Here is a 13,652-nt window from a genome sequence, read left to right as displayed (position 1 = left end):
CCCAAATCTTTACTTACATGATGAAATTTTAATTAACAAAAATTACTGGTATATGTACTATGAATATAATTCAAGTCAGAATACATCTAATAAAAGACTAATGATTCCATTCAATTGAGCTAACATTTATTAAGTATTACTAAGTGTCAGACACTGTGCTAGAAACACAGAACACAATGATACAATGAAATAGACTCTACTCTCAAGTAACTCATTATCGAGTGAAGATAGAAGTGGTAAATAAATAATTACGAGGAATAATAAAGAGCAATGACTATAGAATTTGGGAAACAAATCTCAAACACAGACTTACTAGAAGTTTTTGGTTATATTCTTCACAGCACTGTCATTTTCCCAAAAATAAAATATAATGACTGGAGATATCAGGTCACATGTATAAAACATCTTAAAAATATCAACCCCTTACCTTTGGGTCAAAGTTAACACTGAGAAGACCATTTATGGCACTGAATTTGATCAACGGTTGATTCAAATTGAACTCACAGATTTCATTCACGTTACTTTTCCATTCATTAAAGATATGATTTTCAAATTGGTCCAACAAAGTTGTCATTTCAACATATTTCTGATAAACTGAGGCATCATCAGGACTTTCCAAGAATCTGTAGGAATATGGCTTTTTTGCTACTTTTTTATATATTAGATTTCAGGGTAACATTTTACCAAAATATACAAAGTAAAATATAATAAAATACACTACAAAAAATCAGGAAGAGAAACAATAAGGACCAAATAACACTATGAATTGTCTTTGCCTTAAGAGACATAGTTATGAAATAAAAGAAACGCCGAAGATTTACTTAATGCCAACAAGTTACTAGCTCCTACAAAGAGAAAAATGCAGAACTCTACAAAATAAAAGGAGTGCTAGTTACTGGAGAAAGGAAAAAATAATAATAATAGAACACTACAAACAAATTGTGGGTGAAAAGAAAAATGAGAAGAAAAAAAGAACCCTGAAAACATAAAAATATATTAAACATATCCCAACACCATGGGGGTGAATCCTCCTCGATGAGCCTGGCCAACGAGAGGAGTTACAGGCAACAACTCTAAGCACTAAGATGAACAGCTCCTGCCCTATGTAAAAACTGCCTGAGTCCTTAAGATAATTTTACCATGAAATAAGCCTGGCTACTTACAGACACTGGAGAGATGCAAAGTTTGACCAAAACTTTTGAAGTCGTTCAAGGACCTCTTTGGCCCATTTGATATTTCCTGAGGTAAATGGCATATTCTTGTTAAGAACTACATTTCCATGGTCAATCTGTAAATCGTTATTTTGGTGAAGAGGAATAAAGGGAATGTTTAATCAGAGTACATGCCGACCTTGTAAGCAATTGCTCACTTTGGTACTTTCATAATACAAATACATAAAATACATGTTCAGTAAATTAATTAGTAGAAGAATCATGATCCAAAAGCAGACTCTTCTTCTCCATAAGGAAATCAATTAAATAAAAGCACAAAGCCTCAGTGCCTATATCTAATCTTTAGATATCATTAAACGCAGCCCTAGTTGAAAGCCATCGCCCACGGAATGATGCTGTGGCCCTGCTCAACTTAAACCCCCACTTACCTGTTTCATGTGTTCGTCATACAATTGTTTACACACATCCAACTCGGCATTAAACATGTACACCAGTGTGCTGTAATGTGGGCTGAAAATTTCCATGACAACTGGTTTCTCTAGAAAATTCCCAAATATAGTCAAAAGCTATAAAAACCAAAGTTAAAGAAAAGTTAAGAACCATGGATTTTAATACAAATACTCAGCCCGCTATTTCCCCCCATTAAATCTCTTGTATGACTAGGGATAGAGCAGAAATCTATAACCCTACAAGAATCCTGCAATAGCTCCAAACCTAAAATGTATTTTTCCAATGAAACAAATTCTAAATGTAAAGTAATTTGCCTTCCTCAGCAGAAAATGAGAGCAATCAGAAAAGCTGCTCACAAGTAACACTACTTCCTGTTGGGCACCAGGGAACGTTTTAGAAGATGCTTTGTGGACATAAGAACAAGGTTTATGTACTCTTTATCTGTTCTTCCTTCCTACTATGTATTCTTTAGATACAGAGTATCCATATCAAGGACTCTAGTTCGAACCATTAATAATTATACCAGATGCACTAGTCACAGTGACTGTCCTGCCCATGTTCCTGTCACACCACCCAGCCACCTCCAACACAGCAGCAGTGACCTGTTCCTGTTCCAAGGACAACCACTCCACAGGCAGACAGTTCCTTCGATGTGAATGTCCTGCCTCAAACTAATGTCATGAGCTGATTAGATTCTCTTTCGAGAATCAGGGCGTGATAGGCTGAACCTATGCTGGCAAAATTTTGAGTGAACAGAAACTACTAAGCAAGCAGAGGAAGCCAAAGAGTAGGGAGACAGAAAAAAGCAGGAACGTGGACTGAAACAGGATGGCGTTACCAGCAAGCAGAAGAGTGAAGGTCCTCAGGCTCCTCTTGCTCAGCCCATGGAGCCCTCTAGACCCAAAAGAACCTTTACCATCAATCTCCTCAAAGCTTAGCCTGTCTGGTGAGCCTACGCTTGAATTTCCATTAGCTTCCTGTCTTGTTTTCTGCCGCATGTGGATTCTTTTGTGTGCTAGCATGAGGCAGCTTTCGTTGCAAGCAAAACAATATAATTAAAACACTTATTTCTGTATAAGCAATGTAGGAGCACTGTATTTTAAGGGATCTTAAAAATGCTATTATCACATACTCCAGGATAAAACCAAGTAAGGGGGAAGGAGTAACTTGCCCACATTGACACAGCCCGTGGCAGAGCTGGAGCTGACACTGGGCAGTCCACCTGAGTGCAGCATTCTCTGTGCTGCCGCTCATCAGCCAGGTGCCTTTTAAAATTTTGTTATTTGCTTACTCTGCGTAGGCTTCATAAAATGTTAGTTATTAGGCCTGTTATATAGAGGTTTTCTCTGAAATAAAAGATATCTTCTCGAAATAACTACATATAATCGAGGTGATGGAAAACTGTGTCATACCAAGGTTTGTGCCTTGTTAGGGATGAGGTGAAAGAGCTTGTTTTTCCTCTTAGGGAAATGAGTGTTCCCCCAAATTTGTGTTCTTTAGAAAACAGCTTCATTGTAAACATATTGCCATAAGCTACACTCACTGAAAAAAAAATCAACGTAATGAAAAAATTATACAAACTGAAATGTAAATCTAACCATACCTTAGAGGCCAATTTCGACAAATACTTTCTGGCACTTTTTCTGGTAATAGTAATTATAATTACTGGAGAAACTGCTAAATACTTTTTAAAATCTGCTTGGTTAGCTGCTACCTAGCAAAATGTAAATTATTAACTTTTTCTTACGACTATTGTTTTCTTGAGTTTGGATTTCATGTTTAAATTCAAAAGTAAATATTACCTCATAGACTTAACAAAGAAATGTACTCCAAAGATAGTCAGGAAACATTTACGACATTCTTTTTCAAACACTTACTATATTGACCACAATTGAAACAGTCCCAGAAGCCTTCCCAGCTACTCTCATCCTGCCTACCTGATTATGTTTCGTGAAACTTAACTAAGTGTAAAAAAAGAGAGAGAGAGAAAATGTTCTTTAGGGAGATTGTAAAGCCAGAGTAGTAGTTAAAAAAAGAGAAAAAGAAAGAAAAGAAAAACTCAACCTTTTAGGCAGTATACATTATCAGAATTTTTCGACATCACAGATAGATAGTTATTACCCTCCAAGATGAGAATAAAGGTCATTTGAACCTCATTTCCTTGGCAAAATGGAACTAAGAGCTATTTTGTGAAGAGTAGAGATATTTTTCTTCATATCAACCTCAGAAGATGAAAGATGGACTTCCAACCTATGTCATTTTCCCAAAATATCCCACTTGAGATCTGTCATATTTTTCTGAATTTTCTTCTACTTCTTAGTTTCATTACATAACTATGACTTTCATAATAATGTTGCCATGTTCAAGTAGTATATTTTTCCTAAGTTTGCCTCTTTCAAAGATTGTTGCTGCCTGAACTATATACACTTCATGATTTTATAGTTTTCATTGTCTGAACACTTTTCTAGACACTTTGTTAGATATTTCAGTCTACCTTCATGTAGGCGCACTGTAAATTTTAGAGAAAAATCCATGAGTATTTTTTTTTTTTTAGTGAATGCCAACATTGTAGGCTTTGACCTATAGTTTTATTCTAGAGTAGAATAATGTTTGGTTCCAACGCCCTTCCTGGCCATGTCTTTGCTAAGAGCAGGCACTGAATCACGGTCTTCAGAAAACGGTTTGCAAATATTTACTTCTGGGGACACAACGGTAAATGGTCCGAGTTCATCACCCTCACACCTATGGTAAAAATCGTTTTCTCCCTAAGTACACAACCCTGTCATTTCTTATCCGCCACCACTCTCCCAGTGGTTTTCTACGTCATTTCAGTACTGACTACCAGTCGGTCCACCTAACTGCAAGCAGTTAGTGTCTGCTTTCTACAAGGCATTGCAGAAGGTGATCTAAATATAACAAAAACCGTAAGATGATGATAAGCTTAGGGGGCAGAAGCTCATCTTTTGTTTCAGGAGATGGTACAAATATATGGAAAGTTCAAGAAAAATACATGACAGTTAAGAGATAAAATTGTTTAGGAAAAATCCTGGCACATACTAGAATGGAATCTATATTAATGGTTGTGAGAAGGGGAAGAAGATTTGAATTAGAAAAGGCAGGAGCCTTTGTAACTGAGGCTTCACTCCACCTTCTTTCTTCCAGTTATTTACATAAATATTGACAAGTAGGTCCAGTAACGGAATACCATAGACTACTATGTAGCCTTCAAAAAATAATATTACTCAATTCTGTTACAAAAAAAAACAAACATTTATGATTCGGTGATGACCAGAAAAGGTTACCAAAGAGGATCAAAACATGTCATTTTTTGTCAGAGAAATACATATGCATATCTAGTTAAAGTATGGCAGTATTAAATATAATATTTCTGAGAGAGATGAGATTACATATGCTTTTACTTACAACAACAGGTTATGTATTTTATCCAACAGCATCTTGGTTTCAACCAAGAGCTCTTAAACAAAGAAGTATTTGATCCTTGTGAACTCTCTATTAAAATCTGGGGGGTGGGGGGGCGTGGGGAGGAGGCGGAAAACACCTGTGGCTTCACCACCATCTGACCAATTCATTTGAGGGTCAAAACTAAACAAATACAGAGTCTGTCTGTTCTGTTGTTTTGCACTGCTGTTTTCAACAGGTTGTGCCCATGATTCTCTAGCTGTGTTTCTTGTGGTATTAAAGCCTCAATTCCTCTTTTGGGATGTCATCTGAATTTATACTTGATTTGCTTGTTCTCTTCTTTGACAAGCAAGTTGGTGTCCCTATTCCCCATATTAAAAGCTTTTCATTTGAGAGGACTATCAAGATGCTTTTTTTAAATGTAACTCTTAATTCGTATATACCATATTTCATCAATTCTATGACATTCTTTAATGTTTTGACACCTCTGAAATTGAAGTACCTTATATAATCAATGGAATAATTTTTGACATTTTTCTTTATTGATACACAAAATAATGGCATGTCTGATAATCAATAGTATATTATATCTGATGAAAAACAGTATATAAATTGCTATTTATTTCAGTCGCAGTAATAAAGTAGGCAGGTGAACCCAACATATGTAAACAATGGTAAAGAAAATAAATCCTGGAATTAACAGATATTTTTCATTCTCACTGTGGCTTACTTGTGAGTCGATATCTCACAGGCCATGCTAAATCTGCTCTAAAGGTAATGAGAGCTAAAACATTGTGAATGCAAGAAAAGATCAATAGTTAAATGTCCTAAAACTGACCATGTTCAAAGTAGACTTCATTATTCATTAGTACATTATTCAAAGTTTCTAATTCAGCGAGCTGAATACAAAGAGAATGTGACTTAGTTAATAGTTTACCTGGATCAGAAAGGAATGTATTCAACCCTTTCATCTAACAGTCTAAATTATTCATTAGTAAATTATTGTTAGTATAGCTTCTTTGGAACTAACCTTAAATGCAGCTTCTAAACCATTGCAGTTAAAGAAACCTTCACAAAGAATCGTCCCAAGCCTTCTGTCAAAATCCAAAGTTTTGGACTTAAATACAACATAATCACTTTCAAATTCCTGTAAAATTCAGAGCAAAATATCAGTTTGCAGGAAAGAGTCCAATAGTGAAAATAGCAATTGCATAAGCATAACATATCTCCCCGCCCCTCACCCTAACTTTCTGAAAGAATTTATTTTTCGGAGCGGGATTCCAGGGAAGAGCAAGAAAGAGCTACACGTGACCAACTGTTTAATTGCCAGCCTCATAAGAACACTGAAGTTCAGTGCTGTCGGCCCATTTTTCACAATTCTTTTCTCCCGTTCAGACCCCAACATCGGTACTTTGACTCCCAGTCTTTCCTCCTCCAAACCCATTTCGATTATAAACAGAAGGGGGTCAAAAATATGCTGACGTTAGGATACTGGACTCTGGCTAGTGAACACACAATGCAATATGCAGACGACGTATTATAGAATTGTCCACTTGAAAGCTATATAATTTTATTAACCAACATCATCCCAATAAACTTAATAAAATTTTTAAAAAAGCTTTTCAGAGAAAGAATAAAACAGAACCCATTCTCGTTATAATTTTAGTATATCTATAAGTTTAATAGAAAGTCTTTGTTTTGTTTTTCCATGGAGCAGAAAACCTACCAAGAAATACTTCATTCAGGTGAGAACTAATATCACAGGAAGCATCATCAATGAAACAAAATACTCTTACATTTTCCCAGTGTCTTATTAATATGCAGTTAACAACCCCGGTTTCCCCCTGATGCATAACTACCCACTCTCATAATTAGAAAGCATGAAACAATGAAAGAATAACTATCATCTGCATAGCATTGCAATTTATAGTCTTCAGTGAAGAAGCCCCAGAAATTCAGAAATGTCTTGAGCTTTCCAGTCAAGCTGCCCCTGGAGTGCATGCCACACATTCAACACAGTGAAGTCCTTTGCTCTCTCCATCGACTGACCCTCTACCTATTAATAATAACAGTAATAATGATAGTTAACATTTATTCAGTTTTCTGTTCTAAATGCTCTATTAACTCAATCCTCGCAACACATGATGTAGGCAATATTTTTCCACTTCAAAGGTAACAAAAAAAATTCAAAGGAGTTAAACAATTTGCCCACAGTAACACCACTGGCAGATGGTGGGGCCAGAATTTAAAGCCTGGTAACCTGGCTCCAGAGCCCACACTCCCACCATGATGTTTCCATAAAGAAACGCGCCTTATGCTGAACTGAGCACACATCGAAAAGAGCGTAACAGCGATGTTCTAGAGCGCTGTGTAGACACCAGCATGCTCCATTCAACATGGAGGAAGTCTCCAGTTCTAACTTAGAGCCAGACGGTCCCTTCACTCAAGGATCACTGACTTTTAAAAGTAAACACAACTTCCCAACAAGCTGTAACACGCCTACCTTATTATCCCTCTTCTCAGTATGTCAACAAGGAACATACAACCTAAGATGATCCTCAAACATTGTTTGAATACTTAGTAAATAAATAATAGACAGAGGAAAAAATGCTAATCTCCATCCTCGGTCTCTCTCCATCTGTCCCAAACTTTTTGCTCTTACTCTCTCAACCCAATTCAGAACGGCCAATGGTATCTCCACACTTGGAAGTACTACAGATAATTCGAACTTATCTTGCATGTATCTCCTCAGATATGATCTCTGATCATTCAAATCATTTTTCTCCTGAGTGCTTTTCTTTTCCTCTCACTACTTTCAAGATTTATTATCTTCAGTTTTTAAAAGTTTAATTACAATGTGTCTTGGTATGAATGCCTCTGGGCTTATCCTTGGGTTTACCTTGGTGCTACTGGTTTCAAATTTCCCCGTGAATCTTTAGGTTTATGTCTCTTGACCAATTTAGGAAGTATTCAGCCATTATTTGAGACTTTCAGCCTCACGGTCTGTCCCCTTTTTCTGCAACTCTCATGACATGAATGCTAGATATGTTGCAGTCTCACAAGTCCCTGAGGCTATTTATTGTGTCTCAGTGTATGTTCTGTTGTTCCTACTGGCTGGTTTCTGTTGTTTCATCTTCAACTTCACGGATTCATTTCTCCAGCCCTCCATTCTGCCACTGAGCGCAATCACGATGCTTTGTATTTCTGTTATATTTTGCACTTCTACAATTCCCATTTGTTCTTTATATCATCTATTTACTTGCAGAGAATGTTTCCTTACCGAGGCTACTTTTTCATTTCTTTCGCATGTGTTCATAATAGCTTGTTGACACATTTTTAGCCCTTTAAAATATTTGTCAGATAATTCTAACATCGTTGCCGTCTCAGTGTTGCATCTATTAGTTGTCTTTTTTCATACAATTGAGATCTTCCTGGTTCTTGGTATAAAGAGTGATTTTCTATTGAATTTGGACATTTTCATATTGTGTCATGAGACTGGAGCTTATTTAAACATTCAATTTTTGCTGGCTTTCTCTAATACTGATCTAGACTCATTACTGTCAAGCAGAGATAGCTGTCCAGGCTCTCCACTCAGCATCCATTAACAACTAAGGGTGGGGAGCTCCTTGTTATGGCTGGGTGTTCCAGTTCCCCATGTGGTCTCCACAGACATCACAGTGCAGGTGACCTGATTACCCATTGGCCATGGTGAGAGTCCCGACACTCAACCAGGCTTCCTCTGACACCACTCTAGCGGGGCAAGGATGCTGCTGGGTGAGGAAAAATCCAGGATTCCCACGTGTTCTGCACAGACACCACAGAGAGTGAGCTCATTACCAGCCAACGGAGAAGAAAATCGAGGCTCCCTACTAGGCCACCTCTGAAGTCCCGGTCCACCACTCGGGGAGGTGGAGCTGGGGCTCCTTGTCATAGACCGGGTGTCAGTCTAGGGTCCCCATTGGGTCTTCACTGGCATGGATGGGGTCAGGGCACAATTTCTTCTGCAGTATTTGGCTGGACTAGAGACATTATGGTCTATTAGTTTTCTGTCTCATTAGGCTATCCTTCTCTTGAGAGAGACAAGGCTTTTATTGGGATTTTTCATGTCTGTGCCTATTGATGTATCTAGATTGCCAGTATCTTCAGCTCCAAGTCTGAGTTATTTCAGGCAACAAGAAAACCCAAGGAACTCATCACCATGTTGTCTCTTGGGTCCTGAGGTTCCTAGTCAATCTACTGCCTTCTTTTCACCCTTGGAGTCATCGTATGTTTGTTTTATATATAGTGACCAGTATTTTAGTTGTACTTAGTGAGAGAAATAGAAGTACATCTACTCCACTTTTCTAGAAGCATAAGTTCCTAAATTTTTAAAAAATGCTATCTTTGCTACTTTAAATAACATTGAAAAAAAGTACATAAATACAATGGAATGATGTACAATTGTTTTAAAAAAGAAGCTGGCAATGCTACTGTAGTGACAGAATGAGATAAAATATATTAATGGATAAAAGCAAGGTATAAATACTGTGTAGAGGATGCTTTTTGTGCAAAGTATTCTGTACTAAAGAATATATATACACACACATACATGCACTAAACATCTCTGGAACATTATGTAAGAAACACATAATAGTAGATGCCTTTGGGGAGAAAAATGGAAAACTAAGGAAAAAAGGCAGTGGGATAAGAGACTAAATTTTGTAGGTTCCCTTTCCAAAAAAATAAATAAGTAATGTTTTTAAATAAATTTTATCTTGAAAAATAAGGAGGCAAGCCATGAAAATCCTTATAGATGACTAATAAGAAATTTATATAGCTAAAATTCAAAGATGCTACATATTGTTAAGAGCAAAAGAATTAATAGCTCAACAGACGGAAACAGAACAGAGGACTAATTGTAGGAATTGGAATGTGATCTAGTATACAGTAATAACTACTTTAAAAATGTATTTTAGATTCTGGTATAATAGCAGGCTAGGTATTGAGATCAACCGTTCCATTAAAAACTAGCAGGAAAAAGGGAAAGAGAAGCAGCATCTTGAATTACCCCACCTCAGGGCACAGGTCCTACAGCGAGTTCTTCCAACTGCCTCAGACGAACTTACTTGCTTCATTTCAACGAGGATGCAGCAAACACTGAAGAGTTGGAGCATCAGTGATCGAGAGTGCTGGGCTCGGGGTTGAGAGTTCTGGACTGGAATCTCTGTTCCACGCCCTGGAAACTATGTCGTCTCAGGTAATTTACTAAACCTCATCTGCCTGGTGGTCACACTCAGGGTCACAGCGAGAATGGCCCAGGGAAGTGTGTGAAGGTTTGCCACATGCCTGGCACCCCTCAATTGCTAAGTATTAATGAACTCTGATTAACAGAGACTAAGTGGAGCAAAGGCGCTATCTTTAAGACAAATAGCTTTAGTTACCTAGGGAATTTTATTCAATCAAGTAACACCTCAGAATGTCAGCAAAGCAAAGCTGCTGAGCCTAAAGACTCCCAACAAGCTGTTAAACATAAACGATTAAGAAAGCAAGTCTTCTGGCAAGTTTGACATTCTAATGCAATATCGCTGTCTATATTCACTAATAACAAACCTGCTAGGAAACTAGAGCTGAATGATTCTGACCACTAATGGCGAAGAGTAACTATTTAACGTGATAGAGGCGCAAACTATAGCACAATGGCAATCATCTACAGTACACAAGGTACTAACTTTGCATGCCTTAAACTTGCACACGGTTATAAGTCAAATATATTTCAATTAAAAATAAATAAATAAGAAAGCAAGTCTTTGCCCAAGATTGTCTAGACCTCAAACAGTCCTTTAGAAAGTCAAAGAGAATACCTAAAGTGACCTTTCCATTCAATATCAATAATTGAGAAACCCAAAAACATTTCATGGATGCACATTATATAAACGGCCCACAGCGGCAGGCCTCCTGCCGTACCAACAAAGGTTCAAGGCCTGATTAACAGGGTTGAGACAGATGAAGAAAGAGAAACAGCAGCATTTCCAAAACAAAATTTCCAGGGACTATTCCTTTAATTTAGTGGAACGCATTTAAAGCATTTCTATACTAACATGCAGGGAGGCTGATACAATACACCCAGCTGTTCGGCTGGCACTAGGGTAGATTCGGTGGGGATGGGGGAAGGGGTGGGGGTGTATGCAGTGACTGGGGAAGGGAAAATACACCTGGGGAAATATACTAGGTTGGAAATAGTTTGCTAAAATTGTCTCATAAAAATTACCCACTTTCATCTTAATGATTTCATCTTAAAAATCAGTACAATGAATTCAGCTAAAAAGCACCAAAATGAGCAGCTTATTAAGCAAAAATTACACTTTTCTGAGGCAACATTGATAACCAGGATACATTCAAAAGCAGCAAAGGTCTTCAACATAAGCATACCAATTAAGTTAACTTTTAGTTAATTCCACTTTGATTTCAAGGAATGACCAAAGCCTAGGAACTTCTGGAACTTCTAGATTCTATTCTAAGAGAAGGGAAATAACAGAGAAGGTGCCCAAGGGGAACTTCAAGGACAGGTCGCTGAAGTCTCCAATCCAGACCTGCAGGTTGGAGGTCAGCCTTGGCCATTTTATTTGCAAAATAAATGGGGCTCCCAAATATGAAATACCAAAATACAAACATGTATGCATATGTATGTCAAGAGCAAAAAAACCTTTCTATTCCTACATGTTTGTAACTGTGCTGGTTCGGGGCAGACACAGGACTTTTGGGGTTGCCAAGGCAGTGACATCAGCTAAGCCTTGGCTGCACTGTCAGACCTGGCCAGGTTTTGTAACTGTGAAAAACTGCAGACTCTCCTGCTACCCTAATGCACCTGGGAGCCCTGAGGCCACAGGGTTGCACCCTCGTCTGCTCAGTTGCTCAGGAGAGCTAAGCCCAGGCTTCCTGGGGGTCCGAGGGTTGAGGGTGGCAACCCATCCACAGTCACTGACCACCTGCCAAGTGCCAGATTCTTACAGGCCCTGCAGCCGAGCTCAGGCTGTCGGCGCCACAGTCCCAGGTTCCTCCTGCAAATTAGCAGGGACACAGAATGGCAGTGTCCTCTCAGCATATATGCCACTTCCCAAAACCTGGCTGTGGTTCAGACGGATGGAGTCTGCCCGCCGCATCCTTAAACACAGCTGCCTGCTGTATTTGTATATTTCAAAGAATCGATTATTCGGCCAAATAGAAACACCGCAGTGAATAAATTCGCATTCCTTATAAAACAATAAGGATGAGAGCTAAATCATTTTTTTTTTTCCTCCTCCCTTACCTAGGCTTTGCTGTTCTTGGCAAACCACTAAAATAAAGCTATTTTTATCCTAGAGCTGCAGGGATGCTCCCAGGTAACTCCCTGGCTAGTAACACAGTAGAAGTTACAGAAAACAGAAGTGGCTTACATTGGAAAGCTTCCTATTTTCAGAGGTTGAAAATATGAGATTATAAATAGCTCTGAAGAATGACAATAAAAAATGTGAGAGACAAAATACACGTTAATGATATATGTAGTGAACGGAGTGAAACAAAATGTTCAAATAGACCGAAAAAATTATCTAATGATCAGGAAAAGGCTAAAAATAAAACACACAAGTTACATGGGCATCAGATTATCAGATCAAAATGACTTAATGTGGAAGGGTCTTTTTCAATATACACAATCAAGAAACAAAGCCAGACTGAGGTCCACTGTTATATTAGAAACAGTTCTAAACTGAAAATACAAAAGCCTAAGTCCTGGTCCCTGTTCTATCACTAAGAATCTTCAGACAAGTCATTCAACCTCTTTCATCCTAGAGAGGTTAGACTGGATGGCACCTACAATTATCGTGACCCATCGTCATCTCCAACTTTAAAAGTATCAGATTCCACAAAATAAAAACACAAAAGTACGACATTACCATGTTATTGTAATCAGATGGGTCGTAAGTGCTGTGTTTAAAAATTTTACAAAGTTCCATAAATTCTTCATTCATCTCGTGGATTTGTCCATTTAAAATCGCTCCCTTGGTACCCCCAAATTCAAGTCTCTCCAGCTTCTCAAATTCCAATACGGTGACAAATATATCCTTTGTAAAAACATACAACAGTAAAGATACTTTTCACCACTTTGAGTGGGAAAAGAACATTTTAAAGTTTCAAAAAAATAACATTTCAAACACTCAAAATCCATGCATTAATGGACACTTACATGATTTAAACAGAGTAACTGCAATTTTTAAAATCATACTCCCATTTTCACATTTATTGAAAATTATCTAGCAGTACAGGCACACCTAACTTAACAGGGCTAAATACATGACTCTCTAATTTTATATCCTTCTAATCATAAGTCACCTCCCCAGGTAACACCCAAAACTCATACTTTCAGCAGCCTACACTTTGCTGTGAATCAGATGTTTCTCACTGAAAGAGAGCTTAAGAGACTCTTAACGAAAGGGTGATGCAAGCTGCCCATAGTGACACATTTGGCATTCAGGCTGATTACATGGTAATTAGAATTTTCAAAACATAAAGCTCTAATTTCCAATGAAATTCAACAAATCTTATATCAACAAAAAAGCCCAAACTTGCTAGGAAGAGCTTTACAAAGAAAATAAG

The 13,652-nt window shown here is 37.8% G+C and overlaps 1 protein-coding gene across 6 annotated transcripts in view; it reads right to left on the bottom strand.

Annotated features, from left to right (window-relative positions):
* Positions 1–13,652, bottom strand: part of DNAH11 (dynein axonemal heavy chain 11) — a 264,624-nt gene that overhangs the window by 227,934 nt on the left and 23,038 nt on the right. For 5 of the 6 annotated variants that reach the window (XM_016159540.2, XM_016159541.2, XM_016159539.2 and 2 more), the window contains 5 exons: positions 12,953–13,120; positions 6,073–6,189; positions 1,601–1,738; positions 1,164–1,288; positions 428–623 (listed from right to left, as the gene is read on the bottom strand). In XM_016159540.2, coding sequence (XP_016015026.2) covers positions 428–623; positions 1,164–1,288; positions 1,601–1,738; positions 6,073–6,189; positions 12,953–13,120 — 744 coding nt within the window. Of the gene's footprint in view, positions 1–427; positions 624–1,163; positions 1,289–1,600; positions 1,739–6,072; positions 6,190–12,952; positions 13,121–13,652 lie in introns of those variants that run through there. The other variant, XM_016159543.2, reaches the window with a different exon arrangement.

This window comes from Rousettus aegyptiacus, unplaced genomic scaffold, assembly GCF_014176215.1.
Source record: "Rousettus aegyptiacus isolate mRouAeg1 unplaced genomic scaffold, mRouAeg1.p scaffold_m13_p_13, whole genome shotgun sequence".
Lineage (NCBI taxonomy): Eukaryota > Metazoa > Chordata > Mammalia > Chiroptera > Pteropodidae > Rousettus > Rousettus aegyptiacus.
The sequence above is the reverse complement of the archived record's forward strand: the minus strand, read 5'-3'. Positions and strand labels throughout refer to the sequence as shown.